General features: G+C 35.1%; 1 protein-coding gene across 1 annotated transcript; it reads right to left on the reverse strand.

Moving 5' to 3' along the window:
- Positions 1-7,228: 7,228 nt before the first annotated feature.
- LOC110200267 (olfactory receptor 14A2-like) lies at positions 7,229-8,155 on the reverse strand. The gene has a single exon (XM_020975501.1). The coding sequence runs from the start codon at positions 8,153-8,155 to the stop codon at positions 7,229-7,231; it is 927 nt and encodes a 308-aa protein (XP_020831160.1).
- Positions 8,156-24,719: the final 16,564 nt, after the last annotated feature.

Here is a 24,719-nt window from a genome sequence, read left to right on the forward strand (position 1 = left end):
AAGGAATGAATGGAAATTTCCTAATAATGGTAAGAAGTATCAATGCAAAACCGAGAGCAGGTATTATCTGTAATAAGAATAATATAGATGGATTCCTAATAAGATCTGGATTAAAGTACCTATGTCCATTATCACCAATACTATTCAATATTGTAATAGAAGTACTTGTTTATAGCAAGAAAATAAGAAAAATTAATTAAAAGAAATAATAGGAAAGAAGAAATGAAATTCTCCGTCTTTGCAGATTATGTGATGGCACACTTGGAGAACTCTGGAGAATCAATTAGATTAGTTGAAACAACTAACAACTTTATCAAAGTTGCAGGATGTGAAATAAAATAAACTCACAGAAATCATCATCAGTAGCATATATTACTAACAAAACATCAGGAAAATATAGAAAGAGAAATTCTGCTAAAATAACTGCAAACTGTATAAAATGGATTGGAGTCTACCTGCCAAGAAGCATAGGAACTATATGAACACAATTAAAAAATACTTTTCACAGAAGTAAAGACAGTTCTAAACAATTTCAGAAATGTTAATGTCCATTGGTAGGCCAAGCTAATATAATAAAAACGACAACACCACCTATATAATTTATTTATTTATTCACTTATTCATGCATTCATTCATTCATTCATTTCTTTCTTTCTTCCATGTACAATCTATCAAACAAATTGTTTTATGGAGCTAAAAAATAACAAAATTGATTTGGGGGAACAAATAATTCAGAATATCAAGGAGATCATTTTTTAAAAAAAGTGATAGAATGTGGCTTAGCAGTACCAGATTTCAATCTATATTTTATCTTGATAATCATTAAAGCAATTTGGCATTAGATAAGAAATAGAGTTGTTGATCAAAAGAATAGATAAGGCATGCAATATATAGAAGCAAATGAGCATAGCAACCTGGTGTTTGATAAACTCAAAGATCCCTATTATTGGGATCAGAACACACCATTAATGAAAATTGCTGAGATATCTGGCAAAAATTTGACATAGACATAAGTAAGCTCAAAATGAGTACATAATTTAGACATAAAGTGTGGTATCATAAACACATTACAATGACATAGAAAATTGCTTTTCAGATCTATAGATAAAGGAGTGTTTGTGACCAAACAGGAGATAGAGAGAATCATGGGAGTTAAAGTGGCTAATTTTGATCACACGAAATTAGTTTTTGCATAAACAAAACCAATGCAACAAAAAATTGGAAGGAAAGCAGGAAACTAGGAAAAAAAATTACAAGTTTCTCTGATAAAGGTCTCATTTCTCAAATATATTGGGAACAAACCATATTTATAAAAACAAGAGCCATTCCCCAAATGGTAAATGGTCAAAGATTAAGAATGTTCATTTTTTAACACAAAATGCCAAAGCTGTTAATCATAATAATAAAAATGCTATTAGTCACTAATAATTATATAATGGTAAATTAAAACAACTTTGAGGTAACACTTTACATCTCTCAGATTAGGTATTGTATTTTGTCAAAAGCTTTTTTTTTACATCTATTGAGATGATCATATAATTTCTGTTAGTTTTGTTATTGATATGGTCAATTATGCTGATAGTTTTCCTAATATTGAACAAGCTCTGCATTCCTTGTATAAATCCCACCTGTTCCTAGTGTATTATCCTGGTGATAAGTTACTGTAATCTCTTTGCTAACATTTTATTTAAAACTTTCCTATCAATATTCATCATGAAAATTGTCTATAATTTTCTTTCTCTGTGTAGGCTTTTCCTGGTTTAGGTATCAGCTCCATATTTGTATCATAAAATGAATTTGATAGGATTCCCTTCTTCACCTATTTTCTCAAATAATTTACATAGTATTGGAATTAATTGTTCTTTAAATATTTGGTAGAATTCACTTTTAAATCCATTTGGCCCTGGAGATTTTTTTCTTAGGGTTGATGGTTTTCTTAGGTTGATGGCTTGTTCAATTTCTTTTTGTAAAATGGGGTTATTTAGGAATTTTTCTTTCTACTTTTGTTAATCTGAGTAATTTATATTTTTCATAAATATTCAACAATTTTGCTCAGATTGTCTGATTCATTGGCATATAAGCGAGCAAATTATTTCCTAAGCATTGCTTTAACTTTCTCTTCATTTTTTATAGTAGAAATTTGGTTTTCTTTCTTTTTAAAAATCACATTAACAAGGGTAGCTAGGTGGTACAGTGGATAGATCACTGGCCCTGGAGTCAGGACGACCTGAGTTCAAATTTGGCCTCAGACACTTGACACTTACTAGCTGTGTGACCCTGGGCAAGTCACTTAACTCCATTGCCTAGAACCGACCCCCCCAAAAGAATCACATTAACCAATGATTTATCTCTCTTATTTTTTTAATCAATACAGTTCCTAATTTTTTTTTATTAGCCAGTAGTTTTATTTCAATTTTATTAGTCTCATCTTAGGTTTCAGGATTTCTAATTTGGTGCTTAACTGAGGATTTTTAATTTGTTCTTTCTTTTAGTTGCATGCCCAATTCATTGATCTCTATTTTATTGATGTAAGAATTTAGAGACATAAATTATCCCCTAAGTACTGCTTTGTCTACATCACATAACTTTTGACATGTTGTTTCATTGTTATCGTTCTCTTTAATGAAATTATTGATTGTTTCTATGATTTGTTCTTTGACCCATTTATTCTTTAGGATTAGATTATTTAGTTTCCAATGAATTTTAATCAATCTTTCCACTTCCCTTTGTTGAATGTAATTTTTATTGCATTATGACTTGTAAAGAACGCATTTAATATTTTTGCCATTCTACAATTTGTTTTGAAGTTTTATGCCATATGACATGGTCAGTTTGTGTGTAGGTGTCATGTACTGATAAGAAAAAGGTATATTCTTTCTACCTACACTTAATTTTCACCAGAGGTCTGTCATATCTATCTTTTCTAAAATTCTAGGAACTTCCCTAACTTCTTTCTTGTTTATTTTGTACTTTGATTTATCTAGTTCTGAGAGTTGAAATTTGAGGTCCTCCACTATTATAGTTTTACTGTCTATTTCCTCCTACAACTCACTTAACTTTAGGAATTTGTATGTTATGGCACTTGAGGCATATATGTTTAGTATTGATTTTACTTCATTGTCTATGGTACCTTTTAGGAAGATGTAGTTTTCTTCCTTATCTCTTTTAGTTAGAACTATTTTTGATTTTGCTTTGTCTGAGATCATGATCGTTATCTCTGCTTTGTAAAAAACAAAACAAAACAAAAACATTCGGCTGAAGCATAATAGAATGTTTCACAGGCCCTTATCTGTGCTTTCTGTATATCTCCCTGCTTCAAGTATGTTTCTTGAAACATATTATAGTATTCTACTTTTTAAACCACTATGCAATCCACTTCTGCTTTATGTGAGAGTTCATCCCATTTACATTCACAGTTATGATTGTTAATTGTGTATTTCCCTCCATTCTATTTTCTGCATTTATCATTTTTGTCCCCTTTTGTCTTTTCCCTTCTTACCAGTATTTTGTCTCTGACCACTGCTTCCCCAATCTGCCCCACTTTGGTTAATCCCCTCACTTTTATGCAACTCCCTCTCCTCCTACTTCCCTGTGGTAAGAAAGAGTTCTATACCCAGCTGGTGGTATATGTCATTCCCTCTTTGAGCCAATTCTGATGAGTGTAAGGTTCAAGCAATCCCCGCTCCCCACCCTCAGATATATCCCTCCACTATAGTAGGTCTTTTATATCTCTTCATGTGAGATAATTTGCCCATTCTATCTCTCACTTCATTCTGCTCCCAGTATATTTGTCTTTTTCACTCCTTAATTTTTTGTATCAACTCCTTCAAGTTGCCTTATACCTGTACCCTCTATATCTGTATGCTCCTTCTAACTGCACTAATGGTGATATAGTGCTTAAGAATAACAAGCATTATTTTCCCATGTAAAGATGCAAACAGTTTAGCTTTATTGAATTCCTTACTGTTTTCTCTTTCCTTTTTAGTTTTTTATGCTTCTTTTGAATCTTGAAATTTGAAATGTATTTAGCTATGGTATTTTCCTTAGGAAAACTCAGAAGCCTTTCATTTAATTGAATGACCATTTTCCCCCCTGAAGGATTATACTCACTTTTGTCAGGTAGGTAATTCTTATTTGTAGTTGTAGCTCCTTTGCCTTCAGGAATATCACATTCCTTGTCCTATAATCATTTTATGTTGAAGTTGCCAAATCCTATGTAATCCTGATTATGGCTCCCTGGTATTTGAATTTTTTCTTTCCGGCTGCTTGCAATAGTTTTTCCTCAACCTGGGAGTTTTGGAATTGGGCTATATTGTTCCTGAGAGTTTTTATTTTAGGAACTCTTTCTGGAGGCCATTGGTGAATTATTTTAATATCTATTTTATCCTCTGCTTCTAGGATATCAGTACAGTTTTCTTTGATAATTGCTTGAATATGATGTCCAGATTTTTTTTTTGTCATGGATTTCAGGTAACCCAATAATTCTTAAATTCTCTCTCCTAGATCTATTTTCCAGGTCACTTGTTTTTCCAATGTGATATTTCACATTTTCTTCTATTGTTTTATTCTTTTGATTTTGTTTGATTGATTCTTGATGTTTCATATAGTTATTAGCTTCTACTTGTCCAATTCTAATTTTTAAGGAGCTATTTTCTTTAGTTAGCTTTTGTATCTCTCCTTCCATTTGGCAAATTCTACTTTCTAAGGAGCTGTTTTCTTTTTCTAAGCTGTTGACTCTATTTTCATGATTCTCTTGTATCACTCTCATTTCTTTTTCCAATTTTACTTCTACTACTCTTATTTGATTTGTAGACTCTTTTTTGAGCTCTTCCAGGAATTCTCTCTGGGCTTGAGACCAATTCACACTTTTCTTTGAGGTTTTATATGTAGGTGTCTTGACAGTGTTGTCCTTTTTTGAGTTTGTGTCTTGTTCTTCCCTTTCTCCGTAATAACTTTCTATGGTTATATTCTCTATTGGTTTTTGCTCATCTTTCCCAGTGTAATTTGTTACTTTCAACATTCAAATTTTCTCTTGGGGTAGAAGGGAAAATGTCCCAAGCTTCTTGTATCAGGGGCTGCAGGTCCTGCCTGCTTGTTTGGTACTGTGCTGGTGCTGCCTAGAGGCCTTTGAGAGACCATGTGCTATGCTGGGGCTGCTGAGACTGGCAGCTTGCCAAGTACTGCTCTGTGGGGGAGATGGTGGTTGCTGGTGCTACATGGTTCCAAGGATGTCTGGCAGCTTACCTGCTGTTGTGTGGAGACTTGCAGATGGCCTGGTTTTGGGGTCCTGTGCTGAGTCATGTGTGGGCATGGGGGGCTGGTACAGGCATCTGATTGCTCACTTAGGGCTGTGCTAAAGCATATAGCAGATCATCACTCTGCTCTGAGGCTCACCTGGTATTACAATGAGGTGAAGGTGAGGTGGCGGGTGCCAGACGGTGCTACAGGGGTTTGAATTGGAAAGGGAGAGAGTGATTTTGTGCTGGGGCTTCATGGGAGGAGGATAGCCACTTGCCTGCTGCTGCAAAGGGGCTGTGGGGCCTCAGTCACTGACCTATACTGGGCCTCGGGGCCTTCTGCTAGCTTGCTGGACACTGAGCATGTTCTTTTACTCGAGTTAGATATACCTTTTCTGCCGACCTTCCAAGTTGTCTTGGGCTAGAAAATTGTTTCACCCCATCTTTTGTTGGTTCTGATGATCCAGAATTCATTTTAGGGTGCTGTTTTATAGTTGTTTGGAGTTGAATATGGAAGAGTTCAGGTGATTTCCTGCTTACTCTGCCATCTTGGCTCCCAGAAGTCCCATATCAAACTTATATGGCATTCTCAATATAAATACCATTAACTTACTTCAAATCTATACAGAAAAGCAGGAACTTTAAAAACAAATTTTAAGTAATTAGTTGAACAACTTTATTTATGACCTTGCAAAGAGGTCTTATCAGTTTTCTGCCTCTGTGATAACAAGGCTACATTCTCCAGGAAAACAACTTGGTAGGCAAAAATAATATATTTTTCAGGTGTATGTTTAGCATATTGACATTACACAGTAGAGTAGACTAACATTTTTTCTTACTTTTAAAAATTGGGTTTCAAATCATATTGCTACATAATTGGAACACACACCTGACTTGTCTCTCATTTGTATGTTATCTGCTCCCCTAATCCTGCAATACAAGAAGGCCAAATGAGCTACATTTCAGGAACAGGTGGAAACTGATCAGTGTCTTGGTAGATGTTTCCAAGAAATAATTTTTGGGCATGTAGAATTTTACACATTCATACATATATACACATATACATATATATACACACAAATATATAACACACATGTATATCTATATCTATATCTATATCTATATCTATATCTATATATCTATGTATCTAGGTATAGTACACAAACACACATACATATACACAAATATATTCTGTTGTTGTCATGTAGGTAGACTTCTGGTACAAGAAGAACAAACAATTGTATATTAGATGAAATGCAAAATGAGAATTGGACTAGATGGCCCTAACATCTTCCCCAGTATTACTTTTCTATACTTCTGTGATTATGTTTTAGATATACAAGCAAAATAAACCACTTTATAGAAATAGACTTAAAATAATGACTTAATTAACTTAAATTGACTTAAAATTAAATTTACTTAAAATAACATTTGAAAGTCTTCACATTAATTTATATTAAATATGTATTTGACAATTTTCTGTGTGGTATAAGATAAAAAGAAATTGGAATTAGAAAAAATATGCATATGAGTTGAGACTCCCCAATTTCAGATGAGCTTAGTCAAATCACTTTGCTTCTCTGAGATTCACTTTTCTTAACTACAAAATGACACAAATAACCTTTCATAACCAGAATTTAGGGTTATTGTTGAGATCAAATATATGAATGTGAAAATTAACAACAAACAGCAATAATTTATTAAGAGGTTACAATGTGTCTGACGCTATGTTATACACTTGAAAAACTTTAAAGCATTACAGAAATACGAAGTATTATGACAGTTTTGCTCACTTATGAGAGTGTATGTTCTTTGCAAAATCATATCTCTTAGTATGTCCCTGACCCTTGAAGTCTAGATTTCAAAATGCATGTTCTAGGGTCAGATATATAAATGAAAATGATTTTTCAATCAATAAGCACATAAAAGGTAGAACTGGTTTATTAAAAAGCAATATATAATCAAGAAAAAGACTTTTTCATTAAACCTTCTTATGAATATTTCCAAGTTATAAATTTCCTCAAAGCAGCCTTCATGTCCTTGTTCCTCAGGCTATAGATGACAGGGTTTAGGGTTGGGGGCACCACTGTATAGAACATAGACAACAATAGATCCAGAACTGAGTCAGAGTCCAAAGGTGGCTTGAAATAAGCCATGGCCCCAGTTATGATAAAAACCATGAAAACAATGAGATGAGGCAGGCTAGTGGAGAAAGCTTTTGACTGACCTTTTGTTGCTGGAATCTTCAGCACAGTTGTGAAGATGTGACCATAAGAGATAATGATAGAAATACAGCAGAAAATCCCTAAGCCTAACCCAATAGCAATACTCACATAAACTGCGATGTGTTTTTCAGAGCAGGAGATCCTGAGTAAAGAAGGGACATCACAGAAGAACTGATGGATCTCTTTGGGGCCACAGAAGGGTAAAGAGAATGTAGTAGCTGAGTACATGGCCCCAACCACACCTCCACTGAACCAGGAAGCCACTGCCATCCTCACACAGGATCCTTTGGTCATGATGGTTTCATAATGCAGGGGCAGGCAGATGGCTATATAGCGGTCATAAGGCATCACTGTAAGGAGAGAAATCTCTGATCCTGCAAATAAAATCACTAAGAAGAGCTGTAATACACACCCCAAGTAAGAGATGGAGCAGCTGTGGCTCAGGGAGTTGGCAATGGATTTAGGGACAGTGATGGAAATAAGGCAGAAGTCTAAAAAGGACAGGTTCTTCAGGAAGAAGTACATGGGAGTGTGGAGGTGCCCATTGAGAGAGATGAGGGTGAAAATGAGCAGGTTCCCCATCAGAGCCATCATGTAGATCAACAGGAAAAGCATGGCATGTAAGATCTGCACTTCCTGGTTACTGGAAAAGCCCATAAGGAGGAATTCTGTAACTATAGTGAGATTACTCATCTTATGAGACATTCTCTTAACTATCTGTTGAGAAAAAAGAGGTCTCAAATGATAAGAAGATTACACAATAATCTGTTTTTCAGGAGATCTGAATTCTAGTTCTGGCTTTCCCATTTTATAACCTTAAACAATTCACTATCTCTCTGTCAATCTCAGTTTTCTTATTTGTAAAATGAGGGCATTGGATGAGATGAGTTTAAAGGTTTTTGTAATTCTCAAAGTATAAGTAAAACTCAGAATAGAAATATGAACTGGAAAAAGAAAATGTCAAAATCATCTTTATATTTATCATTTTAGATGTACATACCATATACCTGCAGCAACTCCATGAAGTAGATAGCTTGAGTTATTATTCTCAATCTATTGGTAGGTTATTGGGGCTCATAGCAGAGTGATTTTTTCCAGTCTTCCCATATCCTGTGTCAGAGCCTGAAATAGATGTCCTGATTTCAAGGCTACTTTAATAGTTTATCTAGCTTTCTTTCAAACTTGAGGCAAATCTTTATATACTCATCATAGAAGCATATCTGTTTTTCCCAGTCTCAGAACTGATAGGGATGGAATTTCTTTAGAAGTTTTTCATAAGTCCAATGACCAATTATGGCAAAATGTTTATCCCAAGAATAGAATTGTCATTCAAATGAGACCAAGGGTTCAGATTTGAACTCAACACAGTCTGTTTTATTTCTCTTTCTTAACCACAGACAATGTCATTTTTATTCTAGACTACTCTTCTTGCCCTGAATATCAACTATGGAAAAGAAAACTAAATTCCTAAACATTACCAACAGTGGGTGGGTCTGTTCTATCATATTTTTTGTGCAGGAGGGAGTATGGTAACTAATTCATTTTCTTGTATTGAAATACACTTAATAATCTAGGATGAGATAAATGTATAGTATATGTAAAAAAGGAAAACTGTGAGAGGTTATATTGCCAAATTTTGTTCTGGGTCCCCTTATATTTTCTTTTGTAATAACATCTCTTTTTGCTCCTGTCACCTATTATGGGTTTAATTTTTATCCCTTTGCCTATGATTCCCACATCAATATATGCACTTCTAATATCTGTCCCAAGATCCCATCTTATATCACTAACTGACCATTGGTTATTTTAAAAAAGGTGTCTCACAGGCATTTCAAAGTCACCATTTCTAAAATAGAGCTCATTATCTTCTACCTCTAACCCCTGACACCTAGCCTTTTTCTCAACTTCCCATATTTCTGTCAAGTGCATAACCATCGTTCCAGTCACCCTGGTTCACAATTTCAGCTTAAATACCATTCCACAATACAGTCTGTTGCCCAATCTTGCTTTTCCTATTTCAACATTTCTCACATTCATCCCCTTCTTTTCACTCATAGCCACTATTTATCCCTTGTTGTAGGGAGTATTGTAATAGCCTTATAATTGCTATTCATACCTTGTTTCTCCCTACTCTAATGTATTTCCCACATAGGTTCAACAATAATTTTGTTAATGTACAAGTATTAAAATGTCACAAATCCTTTGCCCCCCAGCTACTCAATAAATCCCACTGGCTCCCTATTACCTGTAGGATCAAATATAACCTCTTTTGTGTGACTTTTAAAACTCATGTCCTGGATTCATCCTGTGTTTTCAGTCTTATAAAACATTAATTTTCTTGGTATATTCTATATTCCAGTCAAACTTTTTGCTCTTCCTCACATACAAAACTGTATCTCCCAAAGGTTTAAACATATGCCTTTCTATTGTCTGTTCCCTAATCCTAGAATACACTACCTGCTTCTCTCTCCTCTTGAAATCCTTGGTTTCCTTTAAAACCTAGCTCATGTCACTTTCTGTATAAAACCTCTTCTTTGCCTCCTAGTTACCAGTGTTATATTTTCCCTCCTGGATAATCTGCACTTGTTTTATATGTTTACCAGTATTGATCAAGATATAGGCATTGATCTCTATATCAATTTATTGTCTATTTTCTCGCTACACATGTAAGTGTATATATGTATGTGCATAGAAATAGATATATCTATCTTATAGGTATGTCTATAAGATATAGCTATATAGACTTATCTATACACACACACACACACACACACACACACACACACACACACATATATGGGCAATTAGGTGGCACAGTGAATAGAGTGTTGGGCCTAGAGTCAGGAAGACTCATCTTGAGTTCAAATCTGGTCTCAGATACTTACTAGTTCTGTGACCCTGGGCAAACCATTTACACTGTTTGCCTTGGTTTCCTCATCTACAAAATAATCTGGGGAAGGAAATGGCCAACCACTCCCGTATCTTTGCCAAGGAAACACTAAATGGAGTCATGAATAGTCAGACATACCACCTAGTACATGAGTTATACTAAGAATATAAAATATATACCTGTTCTCCAGGGTCAGACTTTTGTGTATAATTTAGGAGATCTGTTTTAAGGCATAATAGCCTATCTTCATGATCAAAAATATATTTCCAACACTGCCTACAATTCTTCACATCACTCTTTAAAATTTTATCATTAATTTTTTAACCTTTTGAACAATATGAACTCTGTGTTTTAGAATGCAAATGTAACATGAAATTTATTACAAGCAGTGAGGACTCTCTTTGAGTTAATTCAGTGAGATATGTTACTTCTAATGCTTAGTTGATATCAGCTGGGAGAATTAGAATTTTGATGGGAAAGATAAGAGAATATGATCTTGGATCACAACATAAAAGAGCAGGGAGGTCTTTAGCAAAGACAGGGGTAGCATATGGTAACTACAATAATAGAACAACATGAAAGTAGTGTCCAAAAGGGAAGGGGGAAAAGTTAGCAAAGGAAATAATTATTGTTAAATAATATATAAATCAATTTTCATCTCTTCAGTTTTGCTTATGGCCAGCACTTATTTTCATAAACAAGTACCTATTTGCACATGAAGTTAGTACTTAATACTCCATGTATTGCATATAAATAACATGACAAAAAACCAGAACGAGAACAGCATATTAGCCCCTCTTAATATACTCACACTGTCTTTCGTGCTTCACATTTTATCAAAATTATGGAAAAACATTTTGATCTTGCTCATGGAAGCATATGTGTTTTGATATCAGAAAGTAGAAATTCATACCTTATAATTCAATTCTTCAAGCCATTGGCAGAAAGTGAAATTATGAGATTTCCGTCATGAGAGCAAGAAGTTTATGTTGGGGTGGGGATTTTCGCAAATGGTGGAGGATGTTCATGTATTTCTTGGTGACCTGAAGAGGTAACAGAGAATTATGTTTTCCTTTCCACCAGTTCCTGGGTCCAATATTAACTTAAACTTATGGAGACTTACTGCAGTAGCACTGGGGTGAAAGACTTAAGTCTGCTTAGCTATGGGAATCATTTTACCATTTGGATTCTGGTATTTAAATTTTCTATAAATGATCATGCACTGTCCTCTATCATGGGTGTTGAAATTCTTGTCATATGGTTGCATCATTCACTCTTGTAGGATTCTCTGAATAGGAATGACCTGGGGTCTGGGTAAATGTTTCTAAAGCCCGTTAGCAACATTTTCCCCAAGTCCCTGAATAGCTCAGACCCCAGAACCCTCGGCTGATTTATTAGCACTGCCACATGGGGCATGTAACTAGAGGACTTACCATGCTAACAAGAGAAGCAACCTAGTGTCCATCTGATGCCAAATTTTTGCTGTAAATAGTATTTTATTTTTCCCACAATTACATATCAAGAAAATTTCTAGCATCCAGTTTTACAAGATTTTGAGTTCCAAATTTTTCTCCATTCCTTTCACCACTTCTCTCCCTTCTTCTGAAAATGGTAGGCAGTTTGACATAGTTTATACATATGGTATCATGTAAAACATTTCCATATTTATCACAGTTGTGGAAGAAGAACTGATCAAAATGAAAAAATGAGAAAGAATAAAGTGACAAATATGCTTTGACCTTCATTCAGAGTACATCAGTTCTTTGTCTGGATATGGATAGCATTTTACTTCATTAGTCCTTTGTACTTGTCTTATATCATTGTGTTGCTGAGAAAAGCTGAGTCATCTATAGTTGATCATCACATGATGCTGTTGATACTACATACAACATTTTTCTATTTCTGCTCATTTCACATCAGTTTGTAAAAGTCCAGGTGTTTCTGAAATCTGCCTATTCATCATTTCTTATTGAATAATAATATTCCACTACATTCATATGCCACAGCTTGTTCAGCCATTCCCCAATTGATGGGTAGCCCCACAGTTTCCAATATTTTGCCACCATGAATTGGGCTGCTATTTCACATGTAGATCCTTTCCCCCTTTTTTATGATCTCTTTGGGATATGGACCTGGTAATGGTAATGCTTAATTGTGCTGGGTAAGTGATTCTTGATTGCATTCCTGGCTCCTTTAACCTCTGGAATATTATGTTCCATGACCTCTGATCCTTTAATGTTGCCACTGCCAAGTACTGCGGGATCCTAATCATGACTCACCAATAATTTGAATTGTTTCTTTCTGGCCACTTGTAGTACTTTCCCCCCCTGACCTGAGAGTTCTGAAATTCAGCCATAATATTTCTTGGGGTTTTTGTTTTGGATCTCTTTCCTGAGGTGATTGGAGGATTCTTTCATACCCTATTTTGCCCTCTGGTTCCAGTCCATCAGAGCAGTTTTCCTTGATAATTTCTTGAAAGATGTTTTCCAGGTTCTCCTTTTGATTATGGCTTTCAGGTAGTCCAATGATTTTGATATTGTCTCTCCTGGATCTATTTTCAAGGTCAGTTGTTTTTCCCATGAGATGTTTTACATTTTCTTCCATGTTTTCATTCTTTTGAATTTGTTTGATTGATTCATGATGTCTCATGGAATTATTGCCTCTGGAATATCATGTTCCAAGCCCTCTGAATCATTAATTTAGAAGCTGTGAAATCTTGTGTAATCCTCATTGTGTCTCCAAGACACTTGAATTGTTTCTTTCTGGCTGCTTGTCATATTTTCTCTTTGACTTGGGAGTTCTGGAATTTGGCTATAATATTCTTGGCAGTTTTCTAAGCTGTTGACTCTTTTTCATAATTCTCTTGCATCACTCTCATTTCTTTTCCAATTACTTTCTTCTAACTCTCATTTGATTTTTAAGTTCCTTTTAGAGCACTTCTATGAATTCATTCTTGGATTGAAGCCACTTTCCATTTTTCTTTGAGGCTTTGGCCATAGGCATTTTGACATTGCTGTCCTCTTCTGAGTTTGTGTTAGTCTGAAGGAAGTTAGGTAGTACAGTGCTGAGCCTGGAGTCAGGAATACCCGAGTTTAAATCCAGCCTCAGAAACTTACTAGCTCTGCAACCTTGGATGAATCGCTTAACCTCTGTTTGCTTTACTTTCCTCAACATTAAATAGTAATAATACAACCTACCTTGAAGGGTTTTTATGCAGATTAAATAAGATAATATCTGTAAAGCATTTAACACAGTTTCTGGCACACAGTAATTGTTAAACAAAGGTTTATTCCCTTTTCTTTTCTTCAGTCCCCAAGTAAATGACTTCCTTCTGTTGATTGCAAGAGGATTACTTTTAATATAAAGTGTCTGTAAATGCCATTTATTAAAATGCCAATATTTTCCCAAGCCTTGTACATCCTAGTTCTATTATTTGTCTTCCCCAGGATCTCCAGTCCCTGAACTCCTACTTATTTTTTTAGGCAAAAGGCAATTTATGTTTTCTCTTCACTTCAAAATTGCAACCATGGAGTTAACCAATTCATCTTTATACTTTACCATTTTCAAATCACATCTCATCCACAATCTTGAATTACTACCGCCATCCATCTCCTTTAATCCTATTATTGTGCTTGTGAATGGACCTACCCAAAGTCACACAATTATACTGACTCAGCCCATTACAAATTCATATTATGTAACTTCAACTTGTACTTCACTTCAGCAAGATAACCTTTTTATTATGTTGAGCTGACTTTCAAGCCTATTCCTCAAATTAGCTGTTTTCAATCTCTTCTCTCCTTCAACCTCCCACACAATCTTATCACCTTCATAGTAAAAAACTTCCTCATATAATTTTGTACTTTCTTTTCAAGCACCCTTAAAGTTGAAGACCCTACTTCAATCTTCATTTAGAAAATAGAAATGAGGTTAGAAACAACTGAGCTGAATTCTCTCAACATTCCCTTCCAAAAGTAAAAGGACAAATACTGGAAAGGATGTGAAAAAATTGACATACTAATACACTGTTGGTGGAGTTGTGAACTATTCCAATGATTCTGGAGAACAATTTGGAGCCAAACCCAAAGGGCTTTAAAACTCTTTGGCCTAGAAATACCAGTACTAGGACTATACTCCAATGAGATCAAAGAGAAAGATAAAGGACCTATTGCACAAAAATGTTTATAGCAGTTCTTTTTGTGGTGGCAAAGAAAAGGAACTTGAGGGGATGCCCATGAATTGTGAATGCAGATTGAAGAATATTTTTTAACTTCCTTTCTTCTTTTTTTTAATATGTATTTTCTTTTGCTCACAGCTAATGTGAAAATGTGTTTTGCATGTCTTCATATATATAATTGATATCATATTGCTTGCCTTCACAGGGGTTAGGGGATGAATAAGAGGGAGGAGGAGAATTTGGAGCTCAAAATTTAAAAAAAGAATGTTAATATTCTACATGTAGTTGCAAAATATTTAATGAAAATAGAAAAATAAAATTCTTGCTGTTATGATCTCTATTGACCTTTAGCTAAATGTTCCTAAACATTCTTGTTACTTGTGCTTCTTGGATTTCCTCTCTTGAATTTTGTTGGTGTTTAGTTGTTTTTCAGTCATATCGGACACTTTGTCACCCCTTTTGAGGTTATCCTGGTAATGATATTGGAATAGTTTGCCATTTCCTTTTCATATTGTTTTTACAGATGAGGAAAATGAAGTAAATAAACTTAAATGAGTTGCCTAGGGTCACATAACTAATAAGTGTCTGAGCCTAGATTTGAACTAAGGAAGAGTATTTTTTTATGCCAAGCCTGGCACTCTACCCACTGTCTCACCTACCTACTCCTCTCTCATGAATATTACTTCTTAATTATACTGCTGCCTCTCCATTCTTCTGTTCCTCACTTCTCTATCCTGGTTCTTTTGGGAAAAAAAGGTATTTTCATTTATAACAATGTTTCAGTCATAGTTTTCATTCCAGAAAGCTTTAGAGATAGTTATGAAGTCAAATTTTAGACTTACAGTTAGGGCATCTTGGTAAATGTTTAATACCTGGCTCTCCAGAAAATAAATGCATGTGCAACACACTTATAAATTTAATTTACATTATTAACATTTCCCCTATTATATTATTAAATCTAGATAATCAATAAAGCCATAAATTAAGTCCTACTTCTAGTTTTGTTGCTTTCCAAAGTATAAATGCTCACACTGAATATGTAACAACCAGGTCCCATAGGCAATTGTAGGCTGGTTCAAGTACATTATTGCTTCATCTTGCTTTTACCTTAAATTCTAGACTTGTTTATAGACTTCTTATCCCATGAATTTTATTCCCAATTCTTTTCTGAGATATTGTCTTATGGCCTTAACAGGTGTGTAAGAGTGGGGATTAAACTGTATTTTTAATTTCTTTTAGCTTTTCTCTATGGAGTCTAGATTGGTGGACTTGTGTAGGAAATTTTCTTCCTCCATTATTTCACTGAGTTTAAAGTACATTTCTTTACAATTGAAAGAGGCAAAACAAATCCATTTTTATTCATTATTATTGTCGTTCCATTCCTATCCAGGAACCATTGCTGTGTATCATGTCATCATCCAGATGTCTAAAAACTATTCTCCATGTTGTTCAGTCATAACTCTCTGGACTCTTTGTGACCCCATTTTTGGGGATTTTCTTTTCAAGTATAATGGAGTGGTTTTCCATAACCTTCTTCAGTTCATTTTTTACAGATGAGGAAATGAGGTAAACAGGGTTAAGTGACTTGCCCAGTGTCACATAGATAATAAGTGTTTGAGAGCATATTTGAACTTGTGAAGATGAGTCTTCTTGATTCCTAGCCAAATGCTCTATCCATTGCATCACCTAGCTGCCTTGTTACTATCTGTCACAATCTTCTAATTTATTTCTTTTTTTAAATTTCTTTTGTTTATTTTTAGTTTTCAACATTCACTTTCATAAGATTTTGAGTTCTAAATTTTTTCCCTTCTCTTCCCTCCCCAAGGTGGCATGCAATCTGATATAGGCTATACATGACAATCATACAAATATATTTCCACATTAGTCATGTTATGAAAGAAGAATCAGAACAAAAGGGAAAAAACATGAGAAAGAAAAAGGGAAAATAGTATGCTTTGATCTGCATTCAGACTCCATAGTTCTTTTTCTAGATGTGGATAGCATTTTTCATCATGAATCTTTTGGAGTTGTCTTAGATCCTTTTACTGCTGAGAGGAGCTAAGTCTATCAAAGCTGTTCATTGTACAATGTTACTGTTACAGTGTACGACGTTCTCCTGGTTCTGCTCACTTCACTCAGCATCAGTTCATGTAAGTCTTTCCAGGTTTTCCTGAGATTTGACTGCTCATCATTTCTCTTTCTCTGTCTCTCTGTCTCTTTTTCTTTTTGTGAGGCAATTGGGGTTAAGTGACTTGCCCAGAGTCACACAGCTGGTGAGGGTTATGTGTCCGAGGCCTGTGCTCTTTGTTTCTGGCCAGCTACCATGAACTGGTAGATAGGCACAAGAGCACTGGGAGTGGCAGCATCCTACCCTTTTCCCCACAAAAATATTTCCTTCTTCCTTAGCCATATCAATCATCATCCAGGGAAGCAGCTCTAGTGATGAAGGGGAAAGCCATCCACATCAACTATTACCCACAGAGTGGGAAAGCCAAATTAGCTAAAGCAGAAGTTTACCCTAAGGGAAATACATTCAGCATCAAGTGCGAGGTAAGTCAAACTATCGCTATGATGTTGGTCCTCAACTTTAGTAGGATGCTTATCAAGACAAGCAATGATGCTGGCTCAAGGACCTTGGAAATAGCACTGTCCCCCAAACCCCCATATCTGCTTCCAGACCAGTCCCTGCAGACACCACTGGGGGAAAGGTCATCATGAGGGAAACTTTCCTCATTACCATCAACAACTACTGATCAACTACCATTAGCAGGCAGCTGGTATTAAGAACCCAGAGAATTGCAGGAACTACTAGACCACAGATCCTGTTTCTAACCAAATTCCCACCGCCATCTTCCGGGGGTGTGTTTCTTGTGAAGAAGGGGCCAGTTATTTTCACCAAGCCAATAAACTGCCACCCATCGGGCAGGCAAAGAAGCTGAAACAGTGAAGCACTTTGAAAAAGGGATAGTAGGCAGTGCGAAGCAGACAGATCAAACTATTCTCACCACCTCAATGGCCATCATCTCCCCTCAAACTCTGAGAGATTAAAACCAAGGCTCTGAACACAAAGACCTTATAAATAGCAATGCTTGCCCATCATTTACCTCAGGCATTATCCTGAGAAGCAACCCTATGGGAATTGATCCTTCACATGCTACAGTTTCAGCTAATGAAGACTCAGGAAAGAAAGTTCTTGCCACCAATGTCATTGGCACTATCAAATGGTTCAACAGCAGTAATTGATACTAGTAACAGTCATATATCACAAAGATCATACATTATGATCAGGTGGGATTTATTCCAGGAATGCAAAGCTGATTCAGTATTAGAAATACTATAAGCATAATTGTCCATTATGGTAATAAATCATGCAATTTTACCAATAGATGCAGAAAAACTTTTGACAAAATAAAATATCCATTTCCATTAACAATAGAAAACAAAGAAATAAATGGAGATTTCCTAAATATGCTAAGTAGTGTCTACCTCAAACCAAGAGCAAGTACTATCAGTAATAAAGATATTTCATTAGCCTTCCCAATAAGATATGAAGTAAAGTAACAATGTCCATTGTCACCAATCTTATTAAATATTGTAATAGAAATGCTAGTTTATAACAAGAAAACGAGAAAAAGAAATCGAAGGAAAAATAGGCAAGGAAGAAACAAAATTATCAGACTTTGCAGATGATGTGATGGCATACAGAACTCTGGATAATCAATTAAATTAGTTGAAACAATTAGCAACTTTATTAAAATTGAAAGATGTAAAATAAAATGAACCCAGAGAAAGCATTAGCGTTACTATATATCACCAATAAAACAGTAGGAAGAGATAGAACCAAAAAAATCCATTACGATAACTACAAACTGTATAAAATGGATTGGAGTCTATCTGCCAAGAAACACAGGAATGACATGAATGCAATTTTAAAAATACTTTCCACAGAATTAAAGACATCTAAATAATTGGAAAAATATAAATGCCCATGTGTAGGTCAAGCCAATATAATAAAAATGACAACACTGCCTAAATTAATTTACTTGTTCCATGCTCAATCTATCAAACTACCAAACAAATTATTTTATAGAGTTAAGAAAAATACTAACAAAATTGATTTGGAAGAATAAAAAATCTTGACTATCAAGGGAATCAATTAAAAAAAAGTGAAGGAAAGTGATCTAGCAGTACCAGATTTCAATCCATATTACAAGGTAGTAATTATTAAAGTAATCTGATATTAGATAAGAAATAGAGTTGTTGATCAGTAGAATAGATTAGGCATGCAATATACAGAAGTAAATGAGCATAGTAACCTAGTGTTTGATAAACCCAAAGATCCCAGTTGTTGGGGTCAGAACTCACCCTTTGATGAAAATTGCTGGGAAGTCTGGCAAAAACATAAATACATTTCTCACCGTCTATTAATATAAGCTCAAAAAATGAGTACATAATTTAGACATAAAGTGTGATATAAACAAATTATGGCAGCATAGAAAAATTACTTTTTTGATCTACAGATAAAGAAGTGTTCATGACCAAATAGGAGATCAAGAGGATCATGGGAGTTAAAATGGCTAATTTTGGTTGCCTGATATTAAAGTTTTTGCACAAACAAAACCAATGCAGCAAAACATAGGAGGAAATCAGGAAACTGGGGAAAATTTATGGGAAGTTTCTCTGATAAAGGTGCCACATTCCCCAAGTTATAAATGCTCAAAGATTATGAATGGGAAATTTTCAAAAGAAAAAGTCACCATACTAAGAATGCTGTTAATCATTAATAATTATATAAAGGCAAATTAAAACAACTTTGAGGTAACACTTCATATCTCTCAGACTGGCTATGGTATTTTGTCAAAAAGCTTTTTCTACATTTATTGAGATAATCAGATGATTTCTGTTAGTTCTGTTATTGATATGTTCAATTATGCTGACAGTTTTCCTAATATTGAACCAGCCTTGCATTCCCAGTATAAATCTCACCTGGTCCTAGTGTGTTATCCTGATGATAAATTGCTGTAATCTTTTTGCTAACATTTCATTTAAAAAATTCCCATCAATATCCATTATGAAAATTGGTCTATAATTTTCTTTTGCTCTTTTAGGATCTTCCTGGTTTAGGGATCAACACCATATTTGTGTCATAAAAAAATTCAAAATTGTTCTTTAAATATTTGGTAGAATTCACTTGTAAATCCATCCGGCCCTGGAGGGTTTTCTTAGGGAGTTCATTGATGACTTGTTCAATATCTTTTTCTAAAGTAGGGTTATGTAAGAATTTTTATTTCCTCTTCTGTTAATCTGAATAATTTATATTTTCATAAATATTCATCAATTTTGCTAAGATTCTCTGATTTGTTTGCATAAAATTGAGCAAATAATTCACTAATGATTATTTTAATTTTCTCTTCATTGGTGGTGAATTCACTCTTCATTTTTGATAACTGGAAATTTGGTTTTCTTCTTTCTTAAATCATATTTGTTAATGGTTTATATCTTATTATTTCCCCCCATAAAACCATCCCCTAGTTTTGTTTATTAGCTCAATAGTTTGCTTTCAATTTTATTACTCTCACCTTTGGTTTTCAGAATTTCTAATTTGGTCCTTAATTGGGGATTTTAAATTTGTTCCTTTCCTAGACTTTTTAGTTGCATACACAATGCATCGATCTGTTCTTTCTCTATTTTACTGATGTAAGAATTTAGAGATATAAAACTTTCCCAAAGAACTGCTTTGGCTACATCCCATAAATTTTGGTATGTTCTTTCATTTTTGTCATTCTCTTTAATGAAACTGTTGATTGTTTCTATGATTTGTTCTTTGACCCATTTATTCTTTAGGATTAGATTATTTAGTTTCCAATGAATTTTTAATCAATCTTTCTACTTACCTTTGTTGAATGTAATTTTTATTGGATTATGATCTCTAAAGGACTCATTTAATATTTCTACCATTCTACAATTGATTTTGAAGTTTTATGCCCTAATGTCATGGTCAATTTTTATATAGGTGCTATGTATTTCTGAGAAAAAAGTTATATTCTATCTATCCCCACTTAATTTCTCCAGAGGTTTGTTATGTATACCTTTTCTAAAATTCTATTTGCTTCCTTAATTTCTTTATTTTGTGCTTGGATTTATCTAGGTTTGAGAGGAGAAAGTTGAGGTCCTACACTACAAAATTTTGCTGTTTATTTCCTCCTGTTATTCACTTCCCTTCTTTAAGAATTTGTATGCTGTGGGCTGTTTGAAAATAAAGTGTGCCATATATAAAGTCAGCAATATTTTAAGATGATCAGCTGTGAAAGACTTAGCTATTCTTGCAATAGAATTATCCAAGACAACTCTGAAGGACTTAAGATGAAAAATGTTATCCATCCCCAGTGAAAGAACTGATGGTGTCTAGATATAGATTGAAGCATACTTTTTTAAACTTTATTTTTCTTGAGATGTTTTTTGTCTATGTTTTCTTACACAATATGACTATTATGGATGTGTTTTGCATGACTACACATGTATAACCTATATCGAATTGTTTGCCTTCTCAATGAAGTCGTGAGGTGGGGAAGGAGGAAGGAAGAGAATTTGGAACTCAAAGTTTTAAAACAAATGTTCAAAATTATTTTTATGTGTAACTGGGGAAAATAAATTATATATAAAAAAGAATTTGTATGCTATGCCATTTGATGCATATTTGTTTGTATTGATTTTACTTATTGTTCCATGGTACTGGTTAATATGATGTAGTTTTCTTTCTTATCTCTTTTAATTAGATCTATTTTTGATTTTGCTTTGTCTGAAATCATGATTGCTACCCTTGCTTTTCTAAAAAATAATTCATCTGAAGCATAATAAAATCTTTTTTTTTCAGGCTATTGGGGTTAAGTGACTTGCCCAGGGTCACACAGCTAGTATGTGTCAAATGTTTGGTCTGAGGCCAGATTTGAACTCAGGTACTCCTGACTTTAGGGCTGGTGCTCTATCCACTGCGCCACCTAGCTGCCCTCATAAGAAAATCTTTTCAAAGCCTTTACCTTTACTTTGTGTGTATCCCTCTGCTTGAAGTGTGTGTCTTGTAAACAACATGTTGTAGAATTCTGTTTTTTAATCCACTCGCTATCCAGTTCTGCTTTATGGGAGAGTTCATCCCATTCACATTCACAGTTATGATTACCAACTGTGTATTTCACTCCATTGTATTCTCCCCCACCCCCATTTATCCTCTTCTTCCCCTTTCATCTTTTACCTCCTCATCAGTGTTTTGCCTCTGACCACTGCCTTCCCAATCTGCCCTCCCTTCTGTCAGTCTCTTTCTTTACACAGCTCGCTCCCCTCCTACTTCCTTGTAGGGTAAGATCGAGTACTATACCCAAATGATTGTGTATGCCATTCCTTCTTTGAGCCAATTCTGATGAGAGTAAGGTTCAAGAGACCCCACTGCCCACCTTCCCATGTTCCCCTCCACCTTAGTAAGTGTTTCACGTTTCTTTGTGTGAGATAATTTGCCCCTTTTATCTGACCTTTCCTTCTGCTCCCAGTATAATCCTCTTTTTCACTCCTTAATTTTTTTATATCATCCCCTTGAAGTTGCCTTATACCTTCATCCTCTGTCTCTGCATACACCTAACCACTAATGGTGATACAATTTTTAGGAATAACAAGTATCATCTTCCCATGTAAAGATTCAAACAGTTTTGATTTATTGAATTCTTTATTGTTTTCTCTTTCCTTTTTTACCTTTTTATGCTTCTTTTGAAACTTGAAATTGGAAATTGAATTTTTTTTTTAAATTTAGCTCTCATCTTTTAATCAGAAAAACTCAAAAACTTTCCATTTCACTGAATTACCATTTTTCACCCTTGAAGGAGTATGCTCAGCTTTGTTTGTGGTTGCAGCTCCTTTGCCTTCTGGAACATCACATTCCTTGCCCCACAATCCTTTAATGTTGAATTTGCCAAATCCTATGTAATCTTGATTGTGGCTCCCCAGTATTTGAATTCTTTCTTTCTGGGTGCTTGAAATATTTTCTCCTCAACCTGGGGGTTTTGGAATTAGTCAATAATGTTTCTGAGAGTTTTTATTTTTGGATGTCTTTATAGAGGCCATTGGTGGATTCTTTCAATGTCTACTTTACCCTCTGATTCTAAGATATTGGCACAATTTTCTTTGATAATTTCTTAAATGATCTCTCCTGGATCTATTTTCCAGTTCAGTTGCTTTTGCAATGAAATATTTCACATTGTCTTCAATTTTTTAATCTTTTGATTTTGTTTGATTGATTCTTGATGTCTCATAGAGTCATTAGCTTCCATTTGCCCAAATCTAATTTTTAAGGAGTTATTTTCTTCAGTTAGCTTTTGTACCTCCTTTTCCATTTGACCAAATCTACTTTCTAGGAAGATGTTTTCTTTTTCTAAGCTGTTGACTCTTTTTTCCTTATTTTCTTGCATCCCTCTCATTTCTTTTCCCAATTTTTCTTCTATATCTCTTATTTGATGTTTTAGACTTTTTTGAGCTCTTCTAGGAATTCTCTCTGGGTTTGAGACCACATTTTTCTTTGAGATTTTGTATATAAATGTTTTGACAGCATTATTCTCTTTTGAGTTTGTATCTTAATCTTCTCTTTCTACATAATAACTTTCTATGGTTCGATTCTTTTTTTTTTTCCTTTTTGCTTATCTTTTCCAGCCTATTTTGTTTCTTTTAAAATTCAACTCTGCTCCTGGGTGGAAGGGGTAATGTCCTAAGCATCTTGTGTCGGGGGCTGCAGGCTTTGCCTGTTTGTTTGGCTCTGCTGGTGCTGCCTTGAAGCCTGTGGGGCACCACCGTGTTGTTGTGGGGCTGTCTGGCACTGGCAGCTTGCCCAGCAGTGCTGCCTTGAGGGACATGGGTGACTGGTGCTGCATGGTTCCAAGGGTGTCTGGCAGCTCACCTGTTGTTTTGTTTAGGATCAGAGATGGCCTGGTTTTGGGTTCTCGTGCTGAGGCATACACAAGGGGGTGGGGGGAACTGGTACTGGTGTATGGTTGTTCACATGGTGCTGTACTAAACCTTACAGCAAACCCTCATTCTGCTCTGTGGCTCCCCAGGTGTTGCAATGACATGAAGGTGGGCAGTGGCTGGTGCCACCCAGTGCTGCAGGGGTTTGGCTTGTTGGTTCACTTGGTATTGTGCTGATAACCATTTGGGTCGGGGGGAAGAGAGAGAGTGTTTCTGTGCTGGGGCAGCATGGGAGGGGGACCTAGCCATTTGCCTGCTGCTGCAAAGGGGCTATGGGGCCTTAGTCACTGACCTGCACTGGTGCTCAGGGCCTCTTGTTGGCTTGCTGAGAGAAGGTCTGCTGCTGGCTTTCTGGGTCACTGAGTACACTCTTCTTTTACTGGAGTGAGATGGATCTTTCCTGCTGATCTTCCAAATTGTCTTGGGCTAGAAAATTCTTTCACCCCATCTTTTTGTTGGTTCTGCTGTTCCAGAATTCATTATAGTGTGCTATTTTATAGTTTTTTAGAGTTGAATATGAAAAAGTTCAGGTGATTTCTTGCTTACTCTGTCATCTTGGCTCCAGAAGTCCCATATCAGACCTATATGGCATTCTCAGTACAAATACCTTTATCTTACTTAAAATCTATATAGAAGATGACACTTCTAGGAACTTTAAACACAGATTTTGAGAAAGACAATTTATAATTTTCTTGTGTATATTTAGCATGCATAAGTTACACAGCAGAGTAGACCAATATTTTTCCTTACTTTTTAAAATGTACTTTCATGTCATGTAGCAATATCGTTAGAACACACACCTGACTTGTATGTTATCTGCTCCCTTAATCTCCCAATTAAACAAGCCCAAATGAGCTACATCTCAGGAACAGGTGAAAACTGACCAGTGTCTTGTTAGATGTTTCCAAGAAATAATTTTTGGGCGTAAAGATATATACACATGCACACACATATATACACACATACATATACACACAAACATATAGCACATATAACAGTACACATACATACATACATATATAAAAGTATATATGATTATAAATACTTATACACACATATACATACACATATATTGTGTCATTATGTAGGTAGACTTCTTGTTCAGGTAGGATTAGCAATTGTGTTTTAAATGAAATTCAAGATAGGAATTGGATTAGATGGCTCCTGACATCTCTCCAAGTACTACT

This window comes from Phascolarctos cinereus, unplaced genomic scaffold (assembly GCF_003287225.1).
Source record: "Phascolarctos cinereus isolate Bilbo 61053 unplaced genomic scaffold, phaCin_HiC Scaffold_5;HRSCAF=322, whole genome shotgun sequence".
Lineage (NCBI taxonomy): Eukaryota > Metazoa > Chordata > Mammalia > Diprotodontia > Phascolarctidae > Phascolarctos > Phascolarctos cinereus.

Excerpts from the sequence above, each read along its gene's own strand:
- LOC110200267 (XM_020975501.1), bottom strand. The coding sequence starts at position 8,155 with ATGAGTAATCTCACTATAGTTACAGAATTCCTCCTTATGGGCTTTTCC.